Source organism: Prunus dulcis, chromosome 2 (assembly GCF_902201215.1).
Source record: "Prunus dulcis chromosome 2, ALMONDv2, whole genome shotgun sequence".
In the NCBI taxonomy this organism is placed as follows: Eukaryota; Viridiplantae; Streptophyta; class Magnoliopsida; order Rosales; family Rosaceae; genus Prunus; species Prunus dulcis.
This window is the reverse complement of record NC_047651.1, coordinates 15,719,494-15,746,511: the sequence shown is the minus strand read 5'-3', so window position 1 is coordinate 15,746,511 and position 27,018 is coordinate 15,719,494. Positions and strand designations below refer to the sequence as shown.

The window sequence follows — 27,018 nt, the reverse complement described above, 5'->3', positions numbered from 1 at the left end:
CTGGCAAGGACTCTTTACCTATCTTCCGATGTGGGATAACTTTCGCTAATGGATGATGATTTTCATTTGAGGTTTGAGGTAGTCGCACATACTAAGGCCATCAAGCACAAGTTTCAATCAAAACATTGCATTGTTAACGACAATGAACTAGCGGTTTTTCTCTCAAACTTTTGTGACATACAGAAATTACTAGTTAATCAATTTGACTAGCAATGCTGAATTGCCTAATCTATAAGACTCTCTCTCTCTCTCTCTCTCTAATATGTTGAAGGGTTTCTTGCGGATGCCAAACCTGCACTGCTTGGTTGGTGCACTGGAAAAGGAAGTATGCACTGAATCTCTTTGAGGTACTACGAGTTGCTGGTCTAAAAATCGAAAGGAAATAGAATCTACTTCCGGTGTCTGCTACTTGAAGAGGACTTCCCTTGATTGGAAGGTCTGGTTATTGTGCTTTGTCATTTCATTATTCTGTAAAGTTTGTCATTTCTTCGTCATGGTAGTGCAAGAAACAGACTTCTTATGCCTACCTCGTTTCTGCTTGATGCTTTAGTCATAGCTTTATATCTAAAAGTTGCCAGAAAAGTACTTATGTGTATAATGAAAGTTCTTTATAATCCGATCGAATCGAAACTAACGGAAAGTCCCAGCCTTCTCTGCATATAGCCTTTATTGAAATGACTTCAAAAATAATTTTGAAAAATATTCAGATTTAAGGTGGATGAGAGATGAGAAAGAAAAAAAACCGTTGATATAAAAACTTCGAAACTACATTGTAGGAGCTTCTCTGTGAAGAGAAACTCTTTTAAAAAATTGGCGTATGCCGCTAATTGCGGCGAGCACACGGTATTCTTTAGTAAAAGGCGAAAGAATAGTTCGCTCTGTGCTCAGCGCGCGGCTGCGTGCTTTTACAAAGCTGATGGCGTTTCGTCTTGTATGCCACTGTCGCCAGGTCTCCTTTTGCTCCTTTTCGATGTGGGACGCCCCAACAATGCATGCACATCCTTAATACCTCACTAGTCCGCCCAATCATAAGTGAGCATCTAATTTTTAAAGAGTAGTTTAAGTTGCCAATAACAATTTTATGTTTTATTTTTGGACTCTATAAAATGTTTAGTTGCTATATGGGTTTGCTTGATGTTTATTGTTCTTTTAAATTATCATTTTTGGTTGAGTAGAACGTCGTATGGTGCTTTCTCCAAGTCATTTGTGTTTAACAATTATGTCGCATGTATATCAAATTCCATATGCATTTTCCACAATGGTTGTACAATGTCATAGATTTGTGAGGACATGGTGTATAACACATGAGATTCATGTAATAAGCCCATTAAAAAAATATGTTACACGCTTGAGACTTGAGAGTATGGTAGGTCAACTTGCCGCCTATTCTTCCCTCCAACAAAAAGTACATAATCTTTTGAGATTCATGTAATAAGTTGCATCTCATTCTGAGAAACAAGCAAGGAAATCATGGCAAATGCAGTAATGAAGTTTGGTAGGCGACCATTTGAGAAGGTACAAATGCAGTAATAGCTGCATAGCTTCTTGGCCTTTTATTTGGGGCCATGCATATAACTAAAACTGCCTGCCTCCACTTATTTGCTTTTGTTTTCCAACTCATTGTTGGGGGGCCAGGAACCAATAGTTTTGAGCTGCACAACCGCCCACTTGGGAGGTTATTAGCACCGGAGTTTGAGCTTAGCGATAATGAGATTGAAGATGAGATTACCATTGTGTTTGATTCTTGATGAAGCAAACAATGCTGTAAGTTTTAAACTACGCTAATGTCATGTCAAAATGTATGTTAGCATCAGTTGTTCACGCACTCAGTTAGTTGAGGCTCTCACAAAGAATCTCATAACAATCGGCTACGTATGCGACTGACTCAATTTAGCAAAATCCAAATGATGTCAGTTCAAGCAATCCATGTGGAGCCAAATCATTGGATTCTTGACATGTTACCAGGCTTGCTGACAAGTTAAAGCAGGCATCAAAATAATTCAGTTCTCAGAAGTGTCCAAATGGGAAGCCAAGATTCAGGCCATCAAAATAATTCAATTGTTAATGGGGGGCGGCCTCCAACCAAAGCACATAAAGACGGACAAAACGAAACAACCACAACCACACAAATAAACTTGATGTTAAACAGATAAGCAGAAAACTCCTTACACTTGAAGCTTTCCCAATTTGTTCCATTCTACATGTCAAATGTCAGGGACAAGGAGGAAGACAACCTTTAGAAATCAGCAGGCTTGACACATAAAGGAGGCAATGTGTATACTCTGGCCTCATAGTCCTGAAGAAATAAGCATCATTTTTCTGCATGTTCTGCCAAAACTTAATATTTTCTTTCTTTTACCCAACACATGTTATATGTTACACAACTAGATGGTTTCTTGTTGAATTTAGCTCCAGATTAACAGCTTTGATAACATAATACGCCAGATATCTGACAAAAGAATATTACCCTTTCTCGAACTTCTTGAAGCATCATTTACTGCCTAAAGCAAAATAATCTCAATGATTCAATGTTCCTGCAACTTATCAGCCTTTAAATACAAACTAATATAGAAAGCATTTGCAAAAAGTTTAACAAAGCCAAGAGAATCCTTGCCTTCTGGATCTAAAATTTGCAGAGCATGAGAATGATTATAGGAAATAAATAAATTGTAATGAAATTCAAAGGAACTCTTTTCTTCCAGGGACTGCTATTATACATACTGCTGCTTATGCAAAACCTTTCAATCTTTAATTACCCTACTTGCATACTGGAAAAGTCCAACCGGGTGTTTGAACTATGTAATTATCATCCTTATCATAACTCACTACTAAACGAAGATAATAGACAACACTATCCCATGCACTAATAAGGAAACATGACTCAGAAAAGAATGACAAAGTTACTTGTGGTAGTTTTAGGATACTTATAATGCCGAAAAGGTCTTTCAAAATCAGAGGAAGAAGCAAAGAAAAAGGTCAAGTCGCAAAGTTTTAACAAAGGAAATTGAAGATAAAAAGGAAGATATATAAACAAATTTTTATATTCCCAAAATTATCATTTCAGAATGGATGTGTACATATCAAATTGAGTATATCCGAAATCGGAAATTGCTACATTGGTGGTGAATTGTAGGTACTCTGATTGGGAAGTTTTTCACTTTCCACTTTTGAAGTACTTCCATACTATTTGCCTTTCATCAAAAGATCAGAAAAAAAGTTAATAAGAACCCTTAAATTGGGAGAGAACAAAATGATAGAGAGATCCATATACTAATCAGAGTAATGATTAGAAGTTCTTTGGCTTCTTATTTCATTCAGGGGAATACGCTAAAACACTCCTCTATGTAGAAACTAGAAAGAAACAAAAAAATGAGTTTTATTCCATCTATAACTTACCAAACTCTAGTAATGAATTTTCAGATATTCCTAGAAGATTCAAACGAGGAATAAACATCCTAGAAGAACATATAATTTGAGCATATCCCACATGCCATCTGTATTAGTGACAATATAAACCAGGAAGCAAAAGAAAACTGAAGTGCAAACCTGACATACAAGAATGATCTGTCCTTAAGTCTAAGCCAACAAAGGGGCATGCAGGCTTAGTCTTGCAGATGAGCGACATGACACACTTAAGCTGGCTCTAAAAGGTCAGAGTGCAGGGCAACAAAGTCAGCTGCAAGATTATCCATAAAAATGCAGCAAAGGAATCGATGGACATCGATTATACAAAACAAATTTTGTGATAAACAAATAAGGTATTACACAAAAGTAACTGTGATTCACTTCATATGGTAGTAAGGAAGGAACCAAACTATCGTGTGCTATTTTATTGAATTGCATGACAATGATACATGTCCACCAATTAGCATATGCTCTATCAGTCATTAATTCTACAACGCCGTAGCTCCAACAATTACATTCCAAGAAAAAAAAAAAAGAGATGGTCCTCGTATTCTCTTAATACAGCATGGGAGTGCTCAGAAAACAATGTCTCCCAACCACAAAACTTCTTCACTGTAGGTCACAAGGTTCCTCCTCATATGGCATTACATCATTAAGATATGGAAAACTGATACCCGGGGCAATGACGGAAATGTTAAAAACAATCATAAGAATTATAATGAACAAGAATTCAAAGGATCTACCACACAATCAAAAGAATTTATCACCCAGAAGCCTTCTTCCCACCAGAATAGTAGCTGACGTACCACCTAACGAATTTCTTCAACCCTGTCTGCAGATCTGTTGTGGGCTTATACCCAAGTTCCCTCTGAGCCGAACTGATGTTTGCGTGCGTGAACGGAACATCCCCATTACGAGGCAACTTCATTATATTTCTCTTGGCCTTCACCTTCAAAAGCCTCTCCAAAATGGTCACAAGATCTGAAACTGGCACAGGTGATGTATTCCCTAAATTGAAAACCCGCAATTGAGCAGGCCCCTTCTTCTTTCCCCCACTCCCAGTACTCTTCTCAGCAGTATCCAATGACGCCAAGCAGCCTTTCACAATATCATCAATGTAGGTAAAATCCCTTGCAACTGTGCCATGATTAGCTGCCTCAAAGATTGGAATGGTCTTCCCCTTCAATATATCCCTCGTGAAAAAGAAATAGGCCATGTCAGGCCTTCCCCAGGGACCATAAACCGTAAAGAATCTCAACCCAGTAAGGGAAAGGCCATAGATGTGATTATAAGTGTGTGCAATTTCTTCACCAGCCTTCTTGGTAGCAGCATACAGACTAGCAGGCTGGTCAGTCCGGTCTCTCTCAGAAAAGGGTACCTTAGTATTAAGTCCATAAACAGAACTAGAACTAGCCCAAACAATAGCAGGTTGTGGATTGGCATTTTTACAAACTTCAAGAAGATTAACAAGACCAGCTATATTACTATGCACATATGAGCCAGGGTTTTCCATGGCATACCTCACACCAGCTTGAGCAGCCAAATGCATCACATGGGTAAACGCCACAACCTCGAAAAGCTTGCTCAACAAAACAGAGTCATTGATGTCGCCTTCCACAATGAACACCCCAGACCGCTCCAAAAGCGCTTGGCGAGCTCTCTTCAATGAAGGGTCATAGTAGTCATTGAAACAGTCCAGACCAAGCACGCCGTCTCCTCGGCGTTTGAGCGCCGCAGAGACGTGGGTCCCGACAAACCCGGCCGCCCCGGTGACCAGAACCGACATTCCGTGGCGGGACCGAACTCGGGCCGAGGACCTGACCCGTTTTTCCCAGGCGGGTCCACCCCAATTGTAGGTTCTGAGAGAACGGCGAGAGGGATCGGACGGTAGAGAATTGGACGACGGTGACCGGAAGAAGAAGATCAAGATCAAGCCCAAGAAGATAAAAGACCAAAATGTGAGCTTGGCAAGAGAGCCGTGCCAACGAAGCCTGTGAATGTAAGGAGACTTGTCCATCTTGAACTTTCCTGGAGTTGGAGGACTGTTGTCAAGGTGCTTGAGCTGGGACATTTTCTATGGAAAATGTGGACAAAACCCAGTTCTTGGTTCGGTGAATTCTGACTGGGAAGTTTGGGATTTGGTTCAGGTTTAGGGTTTGAGGAACTGGGTACCTTGAAATTTCCTGTGGTGGGGATGGTGGTGGTGGTGGTGGTGTTGAAGATAAGAAAAGTGAGGGGCTTTGGTTGGTGTTCTTCTTTTTATCTTTTTAGCTCTTTTTCATGTTCTGATTGATAATGGGAATCTTCTGGTTTCTTGGAGAGATGGGTTGTTGTTGGTGGCAGTGGCGTCTCTCCTTTTGGGTTTATAGGTCTATGCAGAAAGAGTAAAAAAGAAAGTTCAAAGCTTTTATTTTGGTTAATCACTGTTTAGAGAGAGAGAGAGAGAGGAGAGAGGAAGAAATAGTGATGGAGATGGAGAAGACAAAGAACTGTAATATTTATTGAAATGGGGGCAGTAAAGAAGATCAAGAAGACAAATAACTGTACAACTTAATTAAATCTGTTAAATTGATGGTAGTTTTAAGCATCAAAGAAAAGCTAATTTTGGTGTCATTTTTTTGTTGATAACTTTTGGTTTCATTTCTGCTTTGAACAGGAAAACAATCAAAGCTTGTTTGTTTGATAAAAAAAAAGTAAATTCAAATATTGTTTTTTGTTGTGGCTGTTAAATTCAAACAGTGTTTTTAATGGAGATGCAGGAATGCAAGGAGGAAGTAATGGTTTACCCAATTTCAAGCTATAAGATTTTCATTTGATTGGTTGTGAACACCTCTAAATTTTTGCCCCATTTATTTTGGGATATTTATTTTTGGATATTTTGTGTGAGAGAGTTCTCTATATTTGGGTTGGAGTTATAATTAAGTTTGGGATTTGAGGAGGCGTAGGGATGTGGTTTGTTGGAGATGGTGTGGATGACATTTTTGACTCTTTTTTTTTTTTTTGCTTACTTGAGATTTTGACTTTTTTTTCAAATTTATTACCGTCGAAATATGTGAGAAGAGAAATATTAGCAACATTCTCCTTCTCGAGAGAAGTTTGCTAGCATTTCCTATGTGAGAAATGTAGGGATTGAGAATTGCAATTATCTCATAATAGAGATTTAGAATACATTAATTGCTATAATTGTAGTTTTATAAATAATAACATATTATAGTTTATATATATATATGATAAATCAAAGAAGAACATGTTATGTTACATCAATTAGTACTAAAAAAAGTTCGAAAAACTTGAACAGCTCGATTGTTTGAACTTTGACATTGAACATCTCAATTTGAACATCAAAAAATAACATGTTATGTGTCAATTTTTTGAGCTTTTACATTTCATTGATCAAATCAAACTATCTACATGCCTCACATATTTCATATTTCACATTACATTCAATGACTAAGATGAAATGATCGATTCCCCATTTTTTTATATATAAAAAAATGAGTTGATTGAATTATATCATAAATACACTGCACTATTATGCGATTACAAGTGTCGAAAACTTTTGAGTATTTTATATTTTCTATTAGTGAAAGCTATTATTAAGGTCTGCATACCATTTCGTCTACAAAATTGTCCAAGACTATAATTAATGTCTTTTTTCCCCCCCTTAGATGAATAAGCTGATCATGATTATGTTGACAAATGCAACGCATAATGATCATAATGATTGGAATTTGTATTTCAATTTTGGCTTTACATTTGTTTTCTTAATTTTTTATTAGGTGGTAGGTGAGCTTACAATTCCATCATAAGCAGACCGTGATTGTCATCTGTGATTGTTCAACCTTATTACATGCAATTACATCTTGATCTGGCAAGAAGCCTTTCTATATAAAGGTTGATCATTTTCATCCTTCTGTCATCATGTTTAGCTGAGACTGTACCATCAGCTCCGTGATGTAATTAATCCACTCATATTACAACACTTGTATATTTATTGATATCATATCTTAAAGTTAAAATTCATCGACCACCAATATTTTACATAATCCGTCAATTAGTAATACTACGTTTTTGTGTTACAGTATGTATGTCACAATAATTTCCTCTTTTTAACTATACAACCATGATTTAAAGGCTATGGGAGACAGTACTTATAATGCAAAACTTACTTGAAATGAAGGCAAAAGCATCTTTCCAAGAAGTCTTATTTGGTATCTTATACTGCAATTTATTGGCAGACTAGGATCATGTGGGTAGTTGCAAATGTAATATAATTGCAGGATAAGAAGCCCAAACTGCATTACTTCATTAAAAAGCTAATTGGCAATTGCCCCCTCAACTCAAAATGAAGAGTAATGCTGAAGAAATCACACCTACACCTGTGGCCCACGTTCCCTACAACATACTCCAATACATTTATGATATACATCAACTGGTGCAGCCATCTATAATGCTCTTACATTTTGGAATTCTGACCATAAAGATTAAAACTAATTTTGGTCTTTCCAACCCCTTTTTATCTGCCTTTTATCTTGGCTACTGCCACTAGGAATAAGATTATCCCATTTTTTAAATTCATCTTTTACTCCTCATTAGAATAAAGCCTTCCCCCCTTTCCCAATTTACTCAACTTTTCATTGTTTAGTTCATTTTCAATAAGAAGTCATTCTTTCTCACTTATAAATTATAGTTTGACACATGCATCGTGTTTCAATTTCACACGATAATTTATTCCTTACGAGGTATGAGCGGACTATTTTCCATTTAATAGAACAAGTTGATTATAATGTAGCAGATACCAAGAATACTGCATTTTTAAGTACAGTTGATCCTGAAGATGCATTGGCTGTTATGTATGTTATTGAAAACATAAATTTTACTCTGCTATCACCATCTCCATGTGAATCTGATACAAAAAAGACAGGGGAACATGTCTTGGTAGCCTTTTATTTAATATCCTGGCATCATGTTCCATGCCCTGCAAGTTAATCTAAGCTGGACATGGACACGTGATTAAATCTACACAACTTGTAGTTTACTAATAAAGTATATAGCACTCATGGCTATTCTCATAGTATAGTAGATCCAGGACGGTGCTGCTAGAAACCAATGCAATGACAAACAAAAAGTGCTTTTGGGATGAACTAATAGTTTAGAGTTTCATAACATATGTGATGGAATTTGTCCCATAGAAAGGTACAAAGAAAAAAGGGTCTGCAGATCCAAGAACCAAATCACCAATTTTCACTATTGTTGAGTAGAATAAGATCACAATCTTAGAAACAATAATGAGCTCAACTTGCAAAAGTAGTGATCCAAAATTACAAGCCAATACAGAGAATAAAAAAGTGTTGCTTCCATCTGCATTGCTTTGGTTATAAATGTCTATATAATAGCTGTTCAATACTTGGTAAACCTCCCAAGAACTTCAACGTAGTCAGGGAATGTTTTACTGGGACAACCAGGATCCTTAACTGGAACATCTCCACAGGCAGCACGAGAGAAAGCCATGGCCATTCTGTGGTCATCGTACGTGTCTATCGTTGTCACGTTTAGTTTCTCTGGCGGTGTGATTACACAGTAACCTGGTCCTTCTGCAGCTGTTGCTCCCATCTGAAATATTATGCCCGCACATGTTAGAGAAGGCATATGTATTAAGGTGTAGGAATATCAAGTGCAAGGAAAGGCAGTAGAGACTATGTTCTGTGCAAAAGCAAGTGGCAATCATCCTTTCTTTCTCCTTCACTCTCCAGCTTGACACTAAAGAATACAAACTCAAGAAAAATTTCACTTGTGGTTTTTGAAACATGCAGGATTAATAAAATCACGAGCACTTTGTTCAGACAAGCAAAAGATTAATAGTTGAATTATATCAAGGGCTTCAAGCTGGAAAACATTCAACCTAACTTCTAACAACTATTTGAAAAATAAAATTCTCTCGCCAAGATCGGTAGATTGCTTTGTTCATTTTATAGGAAGAAAGATGTGAGCCCACATTAAGGTGATCACTGATCACTACTAGTTTCAGTTTTAGTTGTTAATTAGAAGAAGATCCCAGAACCAAATCACTAATTCACTACTCTTGAGTAGACAAATAGTTCAGAGTTACATAAACAAATGTGAGAGTTTGTCCAAAAGAAAGGTACAAAGAAGATCCAAGAACCAAATCACTAATACACTATTATTGAGTAAAATAAGATCACAATATTTGGAACAATAGTGAGCTCAACTTGCAAATATAATCATCCAAAATTACAAGGCAATAAAGAGAATAAAAATGGGTGGCTTCCATCTGCACTTGCTTGGTTGTAGAGGCACAAGGATGATTCCTCTCTCTCTCTCTCTCTCTCTCCCTATCTACATATGAGTACTTATAGTAGCTGTTCAATGCTTGGTAAACTTCCCAAGGACTTCAAAGTAATCAGGGAAAGTTTTTCTGGTACAACCCGGATCATTGATAGTGACTGGAACATCTCCACATGCAGCAAGAGAGAAAGCCATGGCCATTCTATGGTCATCATAGGTGTCAATTGCTGTCACATTTAATCTTTCTGGCGGTGTGATTACACAGTAATCTGGTCCTTCTTCGACAGTTGCTCCCAGCTGAAATATAATGTTTACAAATTACAAGCATGTTAGAGGAGGCATACTTAACAAGGTGTAGGAATATGATAATATCAAGTAAAAGGAAAGCCACTAACAACTGACCTTTCTGAGTTCAGTGCAAATGGCAATCATCCTTTCTGTCTCCTTCACTCTCCAGCTTGCCACTGAAGAATACAAACTCAAGAAGTCAAGGCAGGTGTTTTCACAAGTAATTTTTGAATAACATGCAGTAGTTTTAAAACCATGAGCATTCTGTTTTGATAAGAAAAATGATTAATCTCGAATTATATACTTATCAACAAGGGCTTCGACCTGTAAAAAAAAAAAAAAAAAAAAAAATCATTCTCGCTTCTTGAACAACTATATGAAAAATATATATATATTTTTTTTCCCTCAATCTTCTTCTCTCCAAGGGGCCTCCATCTGTTAACAGGGATCCCATCTACCAAGAAATTTATTTGTTAATTTTAAAGGAAGAAAGATGTCACCCCCAATGTAGCGACTGCTGGTAGTTTTTCAGTGTTAGCGTGCTTGTACCAGCTGTTAAGTGGAAGGCCGAAGAAATGGGAATTCCAATATCTAGGACTCTATTAGCATTACATACACTGCTGTTTTCCAGAACAAAAAGGGATAGCTGATCCTCCACCATGTAAAATTGCTAAGGTTTTATTCATTGAACTCACTAAATAACTAAATAAGGTCGCTAAAAGCTTTCCCCAAAAAAAAATAATTTGTTGTATAGTGCCAATGAACCTTATATTTCAGTATACAATAATGCTTCCATTACTGCTGCATAAGTTTTAGATTCTTTATTTTCGTTTCACTAAGTTATTTTTTTCTATTTTGCTTATTTACTTCGAAACATGAAAATCTGAGACCTATATGGACTCCACCCATGCCTTACCTTTACTGTCTACATAAAACTAAAATGTTAAGCACAAGCGATTAAACAAACTAAAATACACCATACCATCTCTTATGGCAGTTGGACCATCAGCAAAAAGAGCAACTACAGCAAGAGTCATCGCAACATCTGGCATTTTGTTCATGTTGACATCAACAGCTTTCAAGTGTTTTCTGGAAGAATTTCGCTGTGGTCCTGTAACAGTGACACTATTCTCTCTCCAGGTAACTTTAGCACCCATCTTTTCAAGAACCTCAGCAAATTTTACATCTCCCTTGATTAATGAAAGACCAAAAAAATGTAAGATTGTTAGAATTTTCTAGATGTAATTCATAATTACTTTTCAAAAATCACCGAGACATAGTTGTAACTATGAATTGAAAAATAGAGTGCCCCAAGAATACTAAAGATTGTACCAATCTGAAATCATGCATACAGTGGGGAAGTAACCAGAAGTAAATAAAATATCTTGGTCTCTGTGAAATACCTGTAAACTGCTTGTTCCGCAGCCTTCAACTGTGACTGTCCCACCCGTGACAGCAGCACCTGCTAGAAAGTAACTTGCACTTGAAGCATCGCCTTCTACAAAAGCATTTCCAGTTGACCTGATAGATTTTTTCATTTTGTTACACACAACACAACCATATTGCACAAACTGGTCCAGCTATATAATAAATAAGACGTACTTGTACTTTTGACCTCCTCGGATAAAAAACTGATCCCAGCTATCACTGTGTTCCACTGTGACTCCAAATCGTTCCATCAACTTCAAAGTCATCTCCACATAAGGAATGGAAATCAGTTTATCAATGATCTCAACTTCAACATCTCCAAGAGCCAAAGGCGCTGCCATAAGCAAAGCAGTCAAGTATTGACTACTAATTGCTCCAGAGAGCTTCACCTGAAAACAACACATAAATATAGATTAAAATGATGACCTTCATCAACACTGCAGGAATTACCACTACAAAGGCTTAGTTCAAAAGAAGGAAACTATTGCAAAATATTTATTGATTTATTAATTAGCATGAGATAACATCTGCAAAGAGTTTATATATCAAATATAACAAATGACTAAATTATGTCCCCTTTTTTCTTTTTCTTTTTTGAAACCGCCAAGTGCAAGAAATCAAAATGGGTTCTCTTCCCTAGAAAAAGCCAATGAATAATTGGGCAACTAAAACATTATATATTGCATATGTTCTCTGTTTTTTTTTTTAACTAAAGAGCTTCAGCTTCCCAAGAACTTAAGAGCTTCAGCAAATTCAAAAAAGAAAACATAAGAGACTCAGGAAGAAGAAATCATATTTTGACACATACAAGAGTGATATTTTATTCTCCAATAATGCGGACATTAAACTCAGAGACTATTATTCTCAAATAACACGGATATTTTATTCTCAAATAACACAATAAAATTCAGAGACTATAATTGATCAGACTTTCATAGTATCTTATTGTTTACAATGAATTTGATCAAGAACAAAACATTAAACAACCATTACTGTAAAAGATGATGCAAAACATACCTTTCCCCCTGGAAGGCCTCCCTTTCCAATTACACGGACAGGAGGGCAGTTTGTTCCGAGAAAACAATCAACATCTGCACCAAGCTGCTTAAGACCAGCAACCAAATCTCCAATTGGTCTCTCCCTCATTCGGGGCACCCCATCCAGCACATACCTGACCATTTTTAATAGTACACGAAAGTCATTTAAAATATGATACTAGTTTGTAGCGAATTACTATAAAAACAGATTTCAAGGATGCTGAATTACAATAAATATGTAAGTATTTAACAGAAAATTGTTCTGTCATGTAAAATGTTGGGGGGAAAAATATCCATCCAAGGGGTCAGGATCACAATTTTAGTTTAATATGGAAATCAGACGAACCTAGAATGTCCACCAGCAGCAACAACTGCAGCCGTCAATGGCCTCATTGCTGTACCAGCATTTCCTAGGAAAAGTTGCACCTCATCTCCTGATTCATTACCCAAAGGAAACTGACCACCACAACCCTCCACAACTGCTCGCTTGTTTGCCTTGTCCTCTTCCACATTGAGCCCAAGGGTTTTCAATGCACCAAGCATATAATGAATATCATCACTATCTAACAAGTTGTCTACAACAGTTGTTCCCTGAATAATAGCATGAAAACAAGAGTTATGTAAAGAAATCTTGAAAATAAAATGTATGAAGCAAAAGGAAGTATCATCAATCACTCTATGGAACAACAGAATTTGTTCTCTCTAATAGGATAACTTGGATAATACTGTTCCAACAAATCAATTTGCTTTCAAGAGTTTCCGATCCACCAAACAGAACCACATTCTAATACAATTAATTAGTCGACAGAAACATATCTGATCTCATTCCAGTTTTATTAGTTACCCCAAGTACATTTCAGATTCCAAACCACAAAATATTCAATCTACTTATCAACAAGACAGAATCCTTTTCTAATCCGTAATGTAATTGAAAACTAAATTAGTGAAAGAATGGATAAACCCAATTATCAAAATCTACAAAAATTGCTTTAATTTCTTTCCCACATCTTTTCAACAACCAAACAAAGCTTACCAATCCCAAGCACACTTTATCAGGCTTATATCAAATTCAAATCAGCTAATAAAGACAATCTTTTTTATACCTCAGATAGAGCAGCAAGAAGCAGAATCCGATTCGACAACGACTTGGAACCCGGCAACTTTATGGTGCCCGAGATTTCTTTGATGGGCTGCAACACAATCTCTGGAACTGTCGACGGCTTCTCTGTTTTGGCAACTGAAGCTGAAACTCTAAGCGGACCAACACTGACTTTGTCGACCGTACAAGTACCCACAAACCCATTTTTCAGCTTCATACTCAAAGAATTTGAGGATCCCGAAAACTGTGACTTCAATGAGAGTAAATTTGAAGATTTGGGTATTTGGGGTTTGGAAACGTTGGGCAAAAGATTGATGCTTTGAGCTCCATTGCTACAGATTTTGCTCACTTGGGCCATCTCGCTCTCTCTCTCTCTCTCTCTCTCTCTCTCTCTCTCTCTCTCAAACTCTCTTTTAAGAGTTGTCTCACTTTCTCTCTCTCTATAATGGGTGCTTGGCGGAATGGAAAGTTGGGTTTTTGGTGGGAGCGGTGGTAGGTGGGGATTGATGGACTCTCTCTCTACCATTTACCAATCAATTCTGACACCAGAAATTTGAAATATAAATGAGGAAGTTCTATTTTCCCATGTGGGGAAATTTGTATATTCAAAATGTTAGCTACTTGCCTTTGTGCTTTGAAGGGTTGTACCTTGTGCTTTGAAATGGTGTACTCTGTCTTTTCTAGGAAGAAAAAGATTTAGAGGGGTTTTTGGAGTATTTGTTCACTAATTGGGTTGGTAGGGCTTGCTCACGTTTTGCTGCGAATGGGAAATATAGAGTGAGTGTCACTATCTCCCACCAACCCCCTTATCAGGAGATCCACGTCATTATTCATTTTCTATAGTCAGGAAAAAAAAAAATTTCTAAAAGAGTTGGAGCTCTAATTAGCCATCATGTGACCATACCAACCACTTGATGATCCAACAACAGAAATTCATTAATCACTCTCCATTCCATATATCATTTTTTTCCTTTTTGTTGCCTTTAAAAAGTTAAAATTTACGGGCAAAGAATTTGTAATTTTGTAAATTAAGTATTTAACAGTATTTATCCATATAGACGAAAGTCATATATTCAATTAATTTAGAGGCACAAACTAGAGCACATATCATGCTAAGTATGGTTAATACTTAATAGATGCGAACCAAAGAGATTGGACTATATTTGTTTGGCTCATGCCTTATCTTGATATGGACTATTTTGACCTAAGAAGTAAACTCGAACAATGCCCTATTCATGAGGTCCTATAAAAAGGGAAAATATTTGCCTCATTCCCCTGAAAAGTAGAAATCCCTAACTTTCTACCAATCATAATTTGACACACATACACATTTTTATATATATTTTAAATGAATTATTTTGTGATTTGCATGAAGCAACCCAGCAGTGTGACAATGTCCAAAATAAAACACAAGCATACAGAGACTTAAGTCATTCTTTTCATCCCCTTTTCCCGGGGCTATCCTTTCCATCTTGTCCCACATTTGCTAAGAAACTCTAACCCTAAAATTGTTTTTGCCTTATTTCACAAATTTTTTTTTTTTGCTTTCCTTTTGCTTTCCTTCATCTGGATCCCACGAGTCATCACCTCTCTCTTTCAGTTCTTCTCTATACAGAATCGCATTGGATCTACAAGTTCTAACCCTAAATATGAGAACTTGCTGTACTTCTCTCCCCTATATTAGAAGAGGTTCTCAAACTCTAAATTTAAATTACTAATTTTAAAGGAGAAAAAAAAAAAAAAAACTCCCGTTACATGAAAAAGTGGGCCTTGAGAATCGAGGAAGTAGATATGGGCCACTATTTAGAAGATGGGTCGTCTCACATGTGAGCCTGCACACTGCTCATTAAATTCGTCTGCAACATGTTGTTGCACATGAAAAACAACAACAAAACAAACAAACAAAAAAGAGCATGTTTACACAGGAGTAATTGAAAAACCAACACATGTACACATGTTTTATCGCTTAAGCATGTGGAAAACAACCTTTCAATTGCTCTCTTATTGGAAAATATTAAACAAAGATTAACTCATTGAAAACTAACAAAGTTCATTAAACCTTTTCCTCCTTGTACTAATTTCTCTGGTGTGCTCAAGAACTTCTGTTGTTTCCATGTTCTTCCCAAATCTGAAAAAATGGGCTTTCCCCAGAGTCATTTTGGGTTGGCCTGTGTTGATCCTTTCTGTGACTATTTTATTTTCCACCCTCCCTTCAAAAACAATCACATTGAATCAAAATGATGTGTGTTGGTCAATTGGTAGATAAGAGATTTAGGTGACAAATCTCATGCATGCACATGTGCATCTTACTCTAATGGTACTTTTCATTTGTCAGTGTTGTGGGGAGATGCCTGGTTGAAAAGGAATATAATACATTGTGCATAGTATATTCCAAAACTCACCAAATTAATTCTCACTTTCAAAATAATGATATGGAAATTTGAGGTCATTATTTTCCTTTTTGTAAATTGGGATATAATATGCTCAAAACAAATCAAAGTAGAGAGATATAATAAAAGAATATGCTCAGTATGCTGAATATGCTGTAATTCTCTAAACAATATTTTAGGTTAAATTATAATTATAATATTTTTGTAAATTGGGTCCCATTACCAGCACCAAACTTCACTGTCAATTCCAAAGAAAGATATTTGAGGGAAGGAAATACCAACCTCTGTTCTGCTAACATCCAGCCATACTTGCATATCATTATATCATATCAATGAATTTTTGGTGGTAGAAGACAACAATATGGATAGGTGAGGGTGAGGACAGCAGCTTCAACAACCACAAACTTAAGGGTCAGCATTTGCCCTTCATTACCCACATGTGGACCCCATGGCTATGGCATGCCAAATTTCTTACACATAAGGTGGTTGCCATAACCTGGAAGGTCATCACACAAATGGATTGCCCTACTCTCTTTTGAATGGCTTGAAATCAATGTCCATTATCCAAATCCAATTCATTTTAGAAATTAGAATACATACAAAACCACTTTTATGGAGGGAACACACAAATGGATTGCCCTACTTTATTTATCTGAAAAATAACAGTTACAATATTTATTCCAAGTGTAAAGCTGCCCTTCTTATTACAAAATAGACAATCCCAAATAGTTTCTGTGTTACAAAGTGAAGAAAATGATGGAGAAAGTGAAACTCATTGATTAACCAGAGAGCATTAGCATTACAAAACTCAAGACAGGTCCAAGAGTTGTTACAAAATACAAGAAGAGCATTCTCATACCCTACCCTCTCTTTTGATCCATGTTGCTTCCCTGAAGAATTATAAGCAACAAACGGAAAATAATATTTTATTAAAACAAAAGAGACCATACTGTGAAACAAATCACAAGAATATGGCCTCTTACCTTGATCTCCAACCAAAACCAAATTTGCTAAATAACAAGTTGCCTAGCTAACTTCTTTTGCTGCTGCAATAACTGCCTCGACGGTAAGGCCAAACTCCTTGTATATTTTTCCAGCTGGTGCACTTGCCCCAAAATGATCAATTCCAATAGCCTTTCCTTTGCTTCCAACAAGCTTTTGCCACCCAAATGTTGATCCAGCTTCAATGCTAACTCTTGCTGTTACTGCAGCCGGCAAAACACTTTCCTTGTAGGCATCTGATTGGTCATCAAAGAGTTCCCAAGAAACAAAGGAGACAACTCTAACAGCCTTCCCTTCCTTTCTGAGTTCCTCACCAGCTTTGAAAACAATTTCCAACTCGGAGCCAGTTGCAATCAAAATGACATCTGGCTTGTTACCTGAAGAGTTGTCTGATATAATGTAACCACCCTTCTCGACTCCCTCAATGGAAGTCCCAGGAAGATTGGGCAGCTTTTGGCGAGAGAGGGCGAGGATAGATGGCCTCTTCCTGTTAAGGACTGCAACCCTGTATGCCCCAGCAGTCTCATTCCCATCAGCTGGGCGGAGCATCAAAATGTTGGGCATTGCCCGGAAACTTGCCAAGTGCTCTACTGGTTGATGGGTTGGTCCATCTTCTCCAAGCCCAATTGAATCATGGGTCATAACATAGATAACTCCAGCCTCTGACAAGGCAGAGATCCTTATGGCAGCTCTCATGTAGTCCGTGAAAACAAAGAAAGTGGCACAGTATGGAATGAGGCCAGGGCTGTGAAGGGCAATCCCATTGCAGATGGCTCCCATCCCATGCTCCCTAACACCAAACCTAACATTGCGTTCTTCCGGGGTAGTCTTCTGGAAGTCTCCAAAACTTTTTAGCAAAGTCATGTTGGAAGAAGCAAGGTCTGCACTTCCACCAAGAAGACCAGGGAGAACCTTCGCAAGGGCATTTAGGTTTGCTTGAGATAAATTTCGGGTAGCATCAGCTGGGCTCTCTGGAGTGTAAGTCTGGAAAATTGCAAACAGTAGACCTCATAAGATGACTTTCATATCCACTCCTAACTAGCTACATTAATATACAAAATGGTTTATCACAGAATCTGCAAAGTAGGCCTGGCCAATTCTGAGACTAAGTTAAGGTGCAGGGACCCAAAAGAAGCCAAGACATGATACCAATGCCATTCAGAATGCTTGCGCCAATGTTTTTGCGCTCATTGCCAAGTAGCCCGCATGTTAAATAACTAAATAGGTTCTTAAAGATAAAAAGAGCAATTAAAGGTAGAGCTCTACTCACCGGAAGTGCTTTTTCCCAACCAGCTGGTAGCTCACCCGAAATGATGGACTTCAGCTCTGCAGCTTCCTCCTTGTACTTCTTCTCATATTCAGCAAACTTGGCATTCCATTCAGCTTCAAGAGCAGAACCCTCAGCGGTATGGCGACTCCAATGACTAAGATAGAAACAAACAAGATGATCTGTAATTAATGCTAGTGGACTGATTAAAACAATAGAAATTTACTGGGGTGGTCCTTACCTTTTAACATCCTCTGGTACATGGAAAGGCTCATATGGCCATCCAAGGTTCTTCCGGGTAGCATCCACTTCCTTGGCACCCAATGCAGCACCATGAACACTGTATGAGTTTGCTTTGTTTGGAGATCCAAAACCAATGGTTGTTGTCACCTGCAAAGATGCAAAAGTTCAATATGACATTGACTAATATCAAATCAAAATGAACTAAGAAAAAAAGACATGTTGTGGAAATGTCATATCAAATTCCCTTTGAACTCCAAAAATAGGCATTTATACCAAAAAATTATGTAGCTTGCCCTCTTACTAAGATTTAACGACAAAGCTGTTTGAGCTATTATACAATTACCACAACTATTAGACCTTTTCCAATAAATAAGTGACAAATATAAAAGTTCATAGATAATGGTTTTTTTCTTCAAATCACATCTAAGTGTACTATATTCAACATTCAACAATCTGAAAAGAATGCAGCACATATCTGACCTTTATCAAAGTGGGTCTATCTGTGACAGCCTTTGCTTCCTTGATGGCAGCTCGAATCTCATCATACCCAGTGTTTCCATTCTTCACCCAGATAACGTGCCACCCAAGACCCTCAAAACGGGTATCAACACTCTCAGTGAATGCAATCTCAGTGTCTCCATCAATGGAAATATGGTTATCATCATAGAAGGCTATCAGCTTCCCAAGTCCCCAATGCCCCGCAAGAGAAGCAGCTTCGTTTGAAATACCCTCCATTTGACAACCATCACCCAATATAACATATCTGCAGTGAAACAACACCTATACCGCTAAGCAAAAATCAAAGAGTGGAAGGGATAAAAACGAGTTCAAACGTCAAGGTAGTTATTTTACGTGTAGTGGTCAACGATCTCACTGTCTGGCTTGTTGTAACGTGCAGCCAAGTGCTTCTCAGCAAGGGCCAAACCAACAGCATTTGCAATGCCTTGCCCCAAAGGACCTGCATAAAATGATGAAAATGTTAAGAAAACCATCTAAAGCTAATGATTTTTTTTTTTCCCTTCTAAAAAGAGTAATCAATTAACCTACAAACTCATAAGTACTTCAATAAGTAAGAGAAAATCGAAGAGAGAATCTAACCAGTTGTGACTTCAACACCAGGTGTCTCAAAGTTCTCAGGATGTCCAGGGGTCTTGCTTCCCCATTGACGGAAGCCTTTCAAGTCTTCTTCCTACTCATTTATCCAAATTCAAATCATAAGGTCATACCCAATGTTCAGTCAATTATATGAGAACGAATGAATCATTAGCAAAGTTAACAATAGTGATAGATTAATTTATAAGTGGATTACTGGGTTAATAAAACAAAAGGCACCCATATCCCAAAAGTACAAACAGAAGTAAATGCCACTTCAAAATTTGGTTAAGAACAATTGAACAAACCAATGAGCAAGTGTCTTTACACCTGTTTTCATAAAAACAGAAAAGCAACGTAATCATAAAACCTCACCAGACAAACATGCATATGTTCAAACACATGAATTTACCAAATAAACAGCCGAATCAAATCTAGTGTGTGTTGAGAGAGAACAAAAAGAAAAGGATATCAGAAAATTAAGCTCAAACCTAAAACATTTTTCCACCAATGTCCTAATTCTCCACCAAAACACCAAAATACAATCCGCATACATAAAACCCAAATTCATTTTCAACTCAAACAAACAACAGACATACAACCCAGAAAAAAACCCACCTTGACACTGTCATATCCAGCAAGGTGAAGCAAAGCGTATTGCAACATACACCCGTGTCCAGCAGACAACACGAACCGGTCACGGTTGAACCAGTACGGGTTCTTGGGGTTGTACCTCATGATCTCATCGTACAAAATATGACCCATTGGAGCACAGCCCATGGGCAAACCGGGGTGACCCGAATTGGCCTTCTCTACAGCATCAATGGCCAAGAATCGGATCGTGTTGACCGACTTCTCGACCAAAGAGGTCTCTGTGGTCTTGTCCAGAGTCTCGACGGCGGCGGCCCGGACCGGCCTGTTCGCGCCTAGACGGCGGCGCTGGAACCGAGAGAGCTTGGATGACGTCGAAGACGACGATGATGGCGACGATGAAGTGGATTTGAGACCGGAGAAAGTTGGTAGAGTGAGGGCTGCAGAGAGAGAGACCCGGTCTGAGGTTGAGCTCGAGCCATGGTGAGAAATGGCGCGAGCCAAAAGGGCTTGAGACAGAGTCACAGATGTAGACGAGGTCATGGCTTTTACTCTGTGGTTCTGGCTATGGCTGAGAGAGAGAGAGACAGAGAGACAGAGAGTGAGAGAGAGAGAGACTTTGTGAGAGCCTGTGATACCGTTTGAGGCTCTTTGGTTTTATCGCATGGGAGAGCTGGGCTTTGAGCCTCTCGTCTGCACAAGAGGACAGGTAGAGAGATGAGCTGACCGTTAGATTCAGCACATATCCAATCTCGGCCGTTGACTGAGGGTAGGAATTAGGAAACGCTCTGCCTTCCATTTTTTCCCACTATCTAAACAAAAATTGAGACCATATTTGTTTATTTATTTTTGTTTTTTTTTTCCTTCTAACTTTTGGTGGGGTGAAATTATTTGTATTTTTTGAGTTTTGCTTTGTGTATTTATTTATTTATTTGTTGATGATTGCTCCCACCTTAGTACATTCATGTACCACCTTGGTTTGTTCGATGGCTATCTCTTTTGTAACACTTTTTATGTACAAGAATTGTGTAAGTAGGTTAAATATTTCACGGGATGATGAATCGTATTTTTCGTGAACCCTTGCGTAGTAAAAATATAAATTTTTGTATATTTTCAGTTTTGGAAGCTTTTTCAAGTTTCAATTCTCCCTCTTTTTTTTGGTAAAAAAAATGGTATGAAAGCAAGGTTATTATATATAACCACTTCCAAATTTGAAACTCCTACCTTATTTCCTAATTTAAAAAATCTTTCTTAAAAAGAAAAAGAAAATCGTCAGTAGCCAATGATTGCCTTTGTCCAGTGTTGTATCAATTTTGGTGGGTTGGTGGAAAGGAAAGAAGATGAAAGAGTTTGGTGGAGAGACGGTCTATGAGATCTATGTCGGTACGTTATTTTTTTTATTTCCTTTGTGTTGAAGATTTGTTCAATAAACACTAAAAAAGTTGGTCAGGGAAGATATATTAACCCCTCACATAAAAAAAGAAGATAATATTAACTTCAAGTCGGCCACGCAAAGTTCAAAATATGCTGCAATTTCAGCACCAGATGTTTGACAAATGCAACTTTTATTTATATTATCTTATCTTTTTTATTTTTGCTGACCTATTACTATTATTATTATTATTATTATTATTATTATTATTATTATTATTAACGTCTCCGCATGGTGGTGCATACGACATTCAGTAGGAGAAGAATATAATAGTCTAAGGAAAAATAAAGCAATTGGCTGATATTCTCCCTGCTAAAGTGAGTCTATTTAAACCTAAAATAGTAATTTAAGTCTCATTCATTTCTAATATAAATATCAACAACCCCCATTCATTTTCAAAGAATTCAAAAAAAAGAAAAAAAAATTAACAAAACAATAATTACAAAAAAGTAAATAAATAAAAACCTTGGCTAGCCATTGGTGCTCGTGCTCATGCCATGACGTTCAGAATCGATGGGCAATGGTCATCATTAGGTGGGTGTTTTTTTTTTCTTTCAATGTTTTTATAAGTATAAAAAGAAAAGAATACAAACGATATTCTATTTTATATTCCCTTACCAAAAAAAAAAAAAAGAAAAAAAAGAATAAGATGATAATTCCCAAGAAGCATAATAAAATGGGAGCATAAATTTAGTCTAAGCAATGTTTCTTATAGTTCCCTTACAACACAGAAGGTACACTTGGAATAGGCATGCTGCATACAATATAAATAATATGAAACATTGCTTAGACTTGATCTAATTCAAAATCTTACATCAATTTGATTCGCTTATGGTTTGAAGCAGAATTCCTAATCCCTTTCCTGGTCACAGAAAATGGAGCTGATGCTGATTTCAGAGAAGGCGACTTGTCTATGTGTGCATTTCGTTCATCACCGTTCCAATACAGTATGACTCGGTTTGTGCAACAATGTGACCAGCTATCACCTAGACAGTATAATGAAACAGGAAACTGTCAAGGACTCTCAGGGATGCAAAGTGATTACGGAAAGTACCATATTAACCTTCCAACCACTTGGAATTGGTGGTGGGTTCTAACTGAGAGCAGAACTTACCCAATGCAAGACTTAATTGGAATGAACCTTCTTTATGCTTAGTGGTCACTTGATTGAATATGACAACCTGCCACAGAGAATAAGAGGCAATCACTGGAACCCAGCAAGATGAAATAAAACAAGACTAACAGAGGTTCATTAAGAAGGAGATTTCAATTGTAGGAGCCGATTTCACATATCACCACGGGCTGCTAATTGCACAATAAAGTTAACGCGAAAAACATTAAGGGCAACACATGTCCATATCACACACACACAAACACAAACTATGGCAATCTAATAAGTAGAAGTAACTAACTCTGAAAAACATCAAACATAATACAAGCAATAGCCTATACTAATTTGAAAATATCAACCATGCTTTGGTTGGGCACAGTAAATCTGTCCTAGATCTTGCTAAGAAACCTGTCAAATGATAGTGGGATATTCCAATGAAGCCATTCAACCTTGGCAAGGGAAATCAAGTATTGAAATTTGGGACTCTTTCCTTGCATTCAAATTACATCAACTTATCTGGCATCACAACATATATGATTAGCCCACTAGTCTAGAGTTCTTTTCAAGAAATGAAAACTATTGCTTACCGCCAGATTATATTTATTTGCAAGGTTCATCAATTTTAAAGCCATTCCGCCAAGTAACCGTGTCCTGAGAGCCAAGTCCTCAAAATCTTGGCGGAAGTGAAAAGTAACACTATCAATAATCACAATCTTAACCTGAAAATTGTTTGGAAGAAAGTTTAGTACTTCCAGTGATGAAAATTATATATAGTGCATGCAATGATAATCGAAAGGAGATCCAGTTTCAGTTTACAAATGAGCTGTTCATCAGCTAAAAGAAATATTAATAAAACTAAGCAAGGCTTAAAAGTACATATAAAAATAAGCCAGATGATCAGCAAACAAAACAAATGAAGACATGCTCATAGAAAAATGACGACTTCCTTGCATATATGATTCTATGAGAAGCATTAAGTTCCAATTCAAATCAATATGTTAATGCTATACCTACATCTTTATGCTCCAAGATGAATTTGTCTAAGTGATTTATCAGGGCAATCTGCTCCGTATAACTGCAGATGCGGAAATAAAAAATGTTTTTCAAGATATCAGTAGGCTGAATTTCAACTTGGCAAGTTCGAAGTTCCTTCCGCAGAAGCTCATTGTAATGTGACATGTCCACTACAGAAGCTTCGGCAATTTGTAGAGCCCGCTCCACCATAAAGCTGCCTTCCGTATCTAAGTATCATGCAAGAACCATGTTCTAAACATCAGATGCAACTGGAAACCTTTGTCAAAAACAGAATAAGACAGAAAAAAAAAAGTTGACACACTGACCAATATATACTGCCTTTCCACCTAGGCCACCAAAATCAACTGGAATTTGCACGTTCACTGAAAGTTGAATGCTGCAAAGCAAACTATGCATTTGATGCCCTTGAAAACAAATGAAAGAAAAGATAGAAAATAATAGATTGCGGAAAATACATACCCCAGCTGTGTTTTACCGATGCCCGGTACTCCACCTATTTTGATAATAAAAAAGGAGAGAAGTCCAATAAAATCATCTGGACAACTGAAAGCTTGCTACAATTTTGTGCTCATACATAAACAATGCAGACAAAAGCATACAAATGGAATAACTAACCAATTTCGGTAACTTCTTTGCAATTAATTCCCCCACCAAGGATGTTATCTAGATCAGCACAAGATGTCGTGATGCATGGAAATGATTGCTCCTCATGGAGCATTTCCCAAGCAGTTTGTGCACCTAAAGGAGACAGGAAAAATTTTTACTCTTTGAACTTCAGTTTTCAAAATATACCAAAAATGGTGGCATAAACTACAGCTTGAGAAAATCTTTCAACAATTAAGACACAAGAACGAAAGGCTTTAATATAAATAAAATGATTGAGGTTATGGAAACAAACACAAATCAACTCTAATAGCACAAAACAGTTACAGAAAGACTACGCTCAAAGTGATGATTAATCTGTTTGTGATCAATGACAATGCATGACAACCAACAAAGAGGTAACTTCAGTTCAAAAGTTATTACAAAATGGAGAAGAAATGACATATAATCAAAGTATTATATGAATTAATGATCGAATGCAAGAAGGAAGCCAGTACATATCAGACTTTTCTTAACGGAGGGTTAATCCGTATGCAAGAAGTTCAAAGATAAGTTACACTTGTTGTTGGGTTAAGAACAAGTATCAACATTAGGAAACAAAGGGGCTTTCACCTGACATAGATTTAATAAGTGCATATATGACGTGTTGTATCCACTGGCACTACCAGCAAGGAAATTATACAGGCCAAACCACATTATTGTCCAACATTGATGGAAAATGATGATGCTATGGGGCTTAAGGCATGTTTACAAGGGAATATAAAGTGTGGCCAACTACACTGTTAGCTGGGTACTTAATGATGCAATTATATTTGGCTCTTGTGAGCTTGCTAGTGAAGGCACAACACCAGTAAAGAAGGACACTAAAAGGAGAAAGACATTTCATATATTATAATAAAAAAACTACTCAGTTAAAGAATATTTTCAAATGGTCAATATGGACCATGGATTGGATAAACCTTTCTAGATGTATGTCCCCACTTAACAATCTGACAAGAGAACATTTTTTTCTACTTAAGCACTCGCATATATGGGTCAAAGAGATAATTACCACTGAAAATGCCATTACTTTTATCTGGTTGGTCCAACCTACAGTCGTGTGATGCAACCTTCAGGATTTCAAAAGCTTCACTCTCTGGAATTTTTAGATCTGTTAAACAATAAAGAATGCTAGAAAACTTCAACCATCACATCTCAAAATTTTATCAAAATCAATATGGATTTCCTTAAATAAATGGACCAAAAACATGACATACAGAACTTATTGGAAAAGTAACATAGAAGCCATTGTCAAAAGAAGATTTATAACACCATTAAAGAGAAAAATAACTGCACAAATACATTACTACTTTTATTGCTGCAGTATCATCCAAAACTATCTTATTAAAAGGTACACTGGAAACTCAGGCCACATGGGTTATCTCTCCCGAATTCAGACAGCATCGAAAATACTTCAAATTTTAATTTTACCAGTTCAAAAGGTTAAATTACTATTAGTAGGATTTAGGACCATCATGCACCTACCACAACCCAATTAATTCCATATTGCATAATTTTTTTTTCTCTTCAAAATTTATATGGGAACTTGAAAGTATGAAGCAGTATTGCGTTAAGAGCTCAAAGAGAAATTACATCAAACATTTGGCGAGCACGCCCATAAGCTGTCAATTTGACACAAACCCAACTGTCAAATTAGAAAAATTCAACGGCAGAGAGAAGATTACCTCGAGCAAGGTCGGAGGGAGAGAGAGATGAGAGCGAAGCAAGAGTGGTATAGCCTGCTGATATCAGTTTGCCTCTCTGTGATGCTGAGATTGGTAACCTTCCCACTTCCATTGTGTAGATTCTAGAGAAAGAAAGAAGTAGGTTTTTCAACGTATAACGTGGTGGGAAAGTGGAGGGAAATTTTGGTGCACGTGTGTTTAAAGTTACTGCAAGTTATGAGAGGTGAGAAAAAAAGGCAGGGTAATTATGGAAGGCAAAAATTTGTGGTAAGATTGATAACCACAGTCCTGATTTCTTGAACTACAGGGGTCCAAGAAATTTGTAGTCACTCACCGTTGGATATAAATTCAACGGTTTATTCACTCTTGTACTCCTTTTAAGAAATTTTTTTACACCATTGGATTAATATCCAACAGTAGATGACCACAATCTTTTGGACTCTTGTGGTCCAAGAGATTGAGACTGTTGATAACCATACTAGTTTTAATTTCTAAATTTGTTATTGAACTTGTTCAATTCAGGAAAAAGATAAGATTGACATTTCATTATATTTGGATCTTTGGTTGACAAAGAGAGTTCTTAAATAAAAAAACACAAATAAATTTTCATTACATTTCTTTTTGCAATATTAAAAATGTTCGGAAATAGTAAAAATGTTGGCAATGGCAATGAAGCTATTTGGTGATTGAATTTGTAATTTTGGAAAACTACTTGTTCATATAACTTGTTCTTTTTAATTTTTAATTTGTGCACAAATGAATTTGGATATTACCTTTCATTTTAACAAGTTTTTACAAGCAAGGGACCTGCTAGTATAGTAATTTGGAGCAATTGCTCCCCCAGGGAAGGTCATGGGTTCGAGTCCTAACATCAATGTAACATGTATGAGTTTAGTATACTATTGCTCCTCTCAATAGAAAAGGTACTAAAAAAAAAAAAAAAAAGTTTTTACAATAATTTCAAT

At 37.0% G+C, this 27,018-nt stretch overlaps 4 protein-coding genes and 1 non-coding gene across 6 annotated transcripts; all 5 read right to left on the bottom strand.

The window, feature by feature from the left end:
- Nucleotides 1-777: 777 nt before the first annotated feature.
- LOC117620405 lies at nt 778-897 on the bottom strand. The gene has a single exon (XR_004584746.1). It is a non-coding gene; the product is annotated as a U5 spliceosomal RNA (small nuclear RNA).
- Nucleotides 898-3,781: 2,884 nt separating this feature from the next.
- LOC117617219 (UDP-glucuronate 4-epimerase 3) lies at nt 3,782-6,155 on the bottom strand. The gene has a single exon (XM_034346510.1). It carries the CDS (start codon nt 5,474-5,476, stop codon nt 4,169-4,171), a length of 1,308 nt encoding a protein of 435 aa, XP_034202401.1. The 5' UTR covers nt 5,477-6,155; the 3' UTR covers nt 3,782-4,168.
- A 3,376-nt stretch (nt 6,156-9,531) lies between these two features.
- LOC117617218 (3-phosphoshikimate 1-carboxyvinyltransferase 2) lies at nt 9,532-14,084 on the bottom strand. The gene is made up of 8 exons (XM_034346508.1): nt 13,568-14,084; nt 12,811-13,055; nt 12,445-12,598; nt 11,602-11,816; nt 11,403-11,520; nt 10,982-11,189; nt 10,114-10,175; nt 9,532-10,008 (listed from the first exon to the last, which is right to left on the bottom strand). The coding sequence occupies exons 1-8, from the start codon at nt 13,919-13,921 to the stop codon at nt 9,790-9,792; spliced, it is 1,575 nt and encodes a 524-aa protein (XP_034202399.1). The 5' UTR covers nt 13,922-14,084; the 3' UTR covers nt 9,532-9,789.
- A 2,543-nt stretch (nt 14,085-16,627) lies between these two features.
- Nucleotides 16,628-20,845, bottom strand: LOC117617441 (transketolase, chloroplastic). Its single transcript, XM_034346817.1, has 7 exons — nt 20,176-20,845; nt 19,564-19,654; nt 19,318-19,423; nt 18,946-19,228; nt 18,464-18,612; nt 18,226-18,379; nt 16,628-17,939 (listed from the first exon to the last, which is right to left on the bottom strand). Exons 1-7 carry the CDS (start codon nt 20,689-20,691, stop codon nt 16,980-16,982), a joined length of 2,259 nt encoding a protein of 752 aa, XP_034202708.1. The 5' UTR covers nt 20,692-20,845; the 3' UTR covers nt 16,628-16,979.
- Nucleotides 20,846-22,241: 1,396 nt separating this feature from the next.
- On the bottom strand, nt 22,242-26,197 carry LOC117619443 (DNA repair protein RAD51 homolog 3). 2 transcript variants are annotated; one of them, XM_034349403.1, is made up of 9 exons: nt 26,054-26,197; nt 25,381-25,479; nt 24,342-24,464; nt 24,186-24,219; nt 24,032-24,102; nt 23,706-23,932; nt 23,279-23,410; nt 22,695-22,761; nt 22,242-22,566 (listed from the first exon to the last, which is right to left on the bottom strand). In XM_034349403.1, the coding sequence occupies exons 1-9, from the start codon at nt 26,163-26,165 to the stop codon at nt 22,391-22,393; spliced, it is 1,041 nt and encodes a 346-aa protein (XP_034205294.1). In that variant the 5' UTR covers nt 26,166-26,197; the 3' UTR covers nt 22,242-22,390. The 2 variants fall into 2 exon arrangements, with proteins under 2 accessions (XP_034205294.1, XP_034205295.1); XM_034349404.1 differs by having other exon boundaries at nt 25,381-25,464.
- Between the last annotated feature and the right edge of the window lie 821 nt (nt 26,198-27,018).

Excerpts from the sequence above, each read along its gene's own strand:
- LOC117619443 (XM_034349403.1), bottom strand. The coding sequence starts at position 26,165 with ATGGAAGTGGGAAGGTTACCAATCTCAGCATCACAGAGAGGCAAACTG. Across the intron at positions 24,103-24,185 it reads ATCGGTAAAACACAGCTGGG|CATTCAACTTTCAGTGAACG; the intron begins GTATGTATTTTC and ends TTTGCTTTGCAG. Across the intron at positions 22,762-23,278 it reads CAAATAAATATAATCTGGCG|GTTGTCATATTCAATCAAGT; the intron begins GTAAGCAATAGT and ends TCTCTGTGGCAG.
- LOC117617441 (XM_034346817.1), bottom strand. The coding sequence starts at position 20,691 with ATGACCTCGTCTACATCTGTGACTCTGTCTCAAGCCCTTTTGGCTCGC. Across the intron at positions 19,655-20,175 it reads CTGGATATGACAGTGTCAAG|GAAGAAGACTTGAAAGGCTT; the intron begins GTGGGTTTTTTT and ends ATAAATGAGTAG. Across the intron at positions 19,424-19,563 it reads TGGTGTTGAAGTCACAACTG|GTCCTTTGGGGCAAGGCATT; the intron begins GTTAGATTCTCT and ends CATTTTATGCAG.
- LOC117617219 (XM_034346510.1), bottom strand. The coding sequence starts at position 5,476 with ATGTCCCAGCTCAAGCACCTTGACAACAGTCCTCCAACTCCAGGAAAG.
- LOC117617218 (XM_034346508.1), bottom strand. The coding sequence starts at position 13,921 with ATGGCCCAAGTGAGCAAAATCTGTAGCAATGGAGCTCAAAGCATCAAT. Across the intron at positions 13,056-13,567 it reads TTCTTGCTGCTCTATCTGAG|GGAACAACTGTTGTAGACAA; the intron begins GTATAAAAAAGA and ends GCTATTATTCAG. Across the intron at positions 11,817-12,444 it reads GAGGCCTTCCAGGGGGAAAG|GTGAAGCTCTCTGGAGCAAT; the intron begins GTATGTTTTGCA and ends TGTTGTTTTCAG.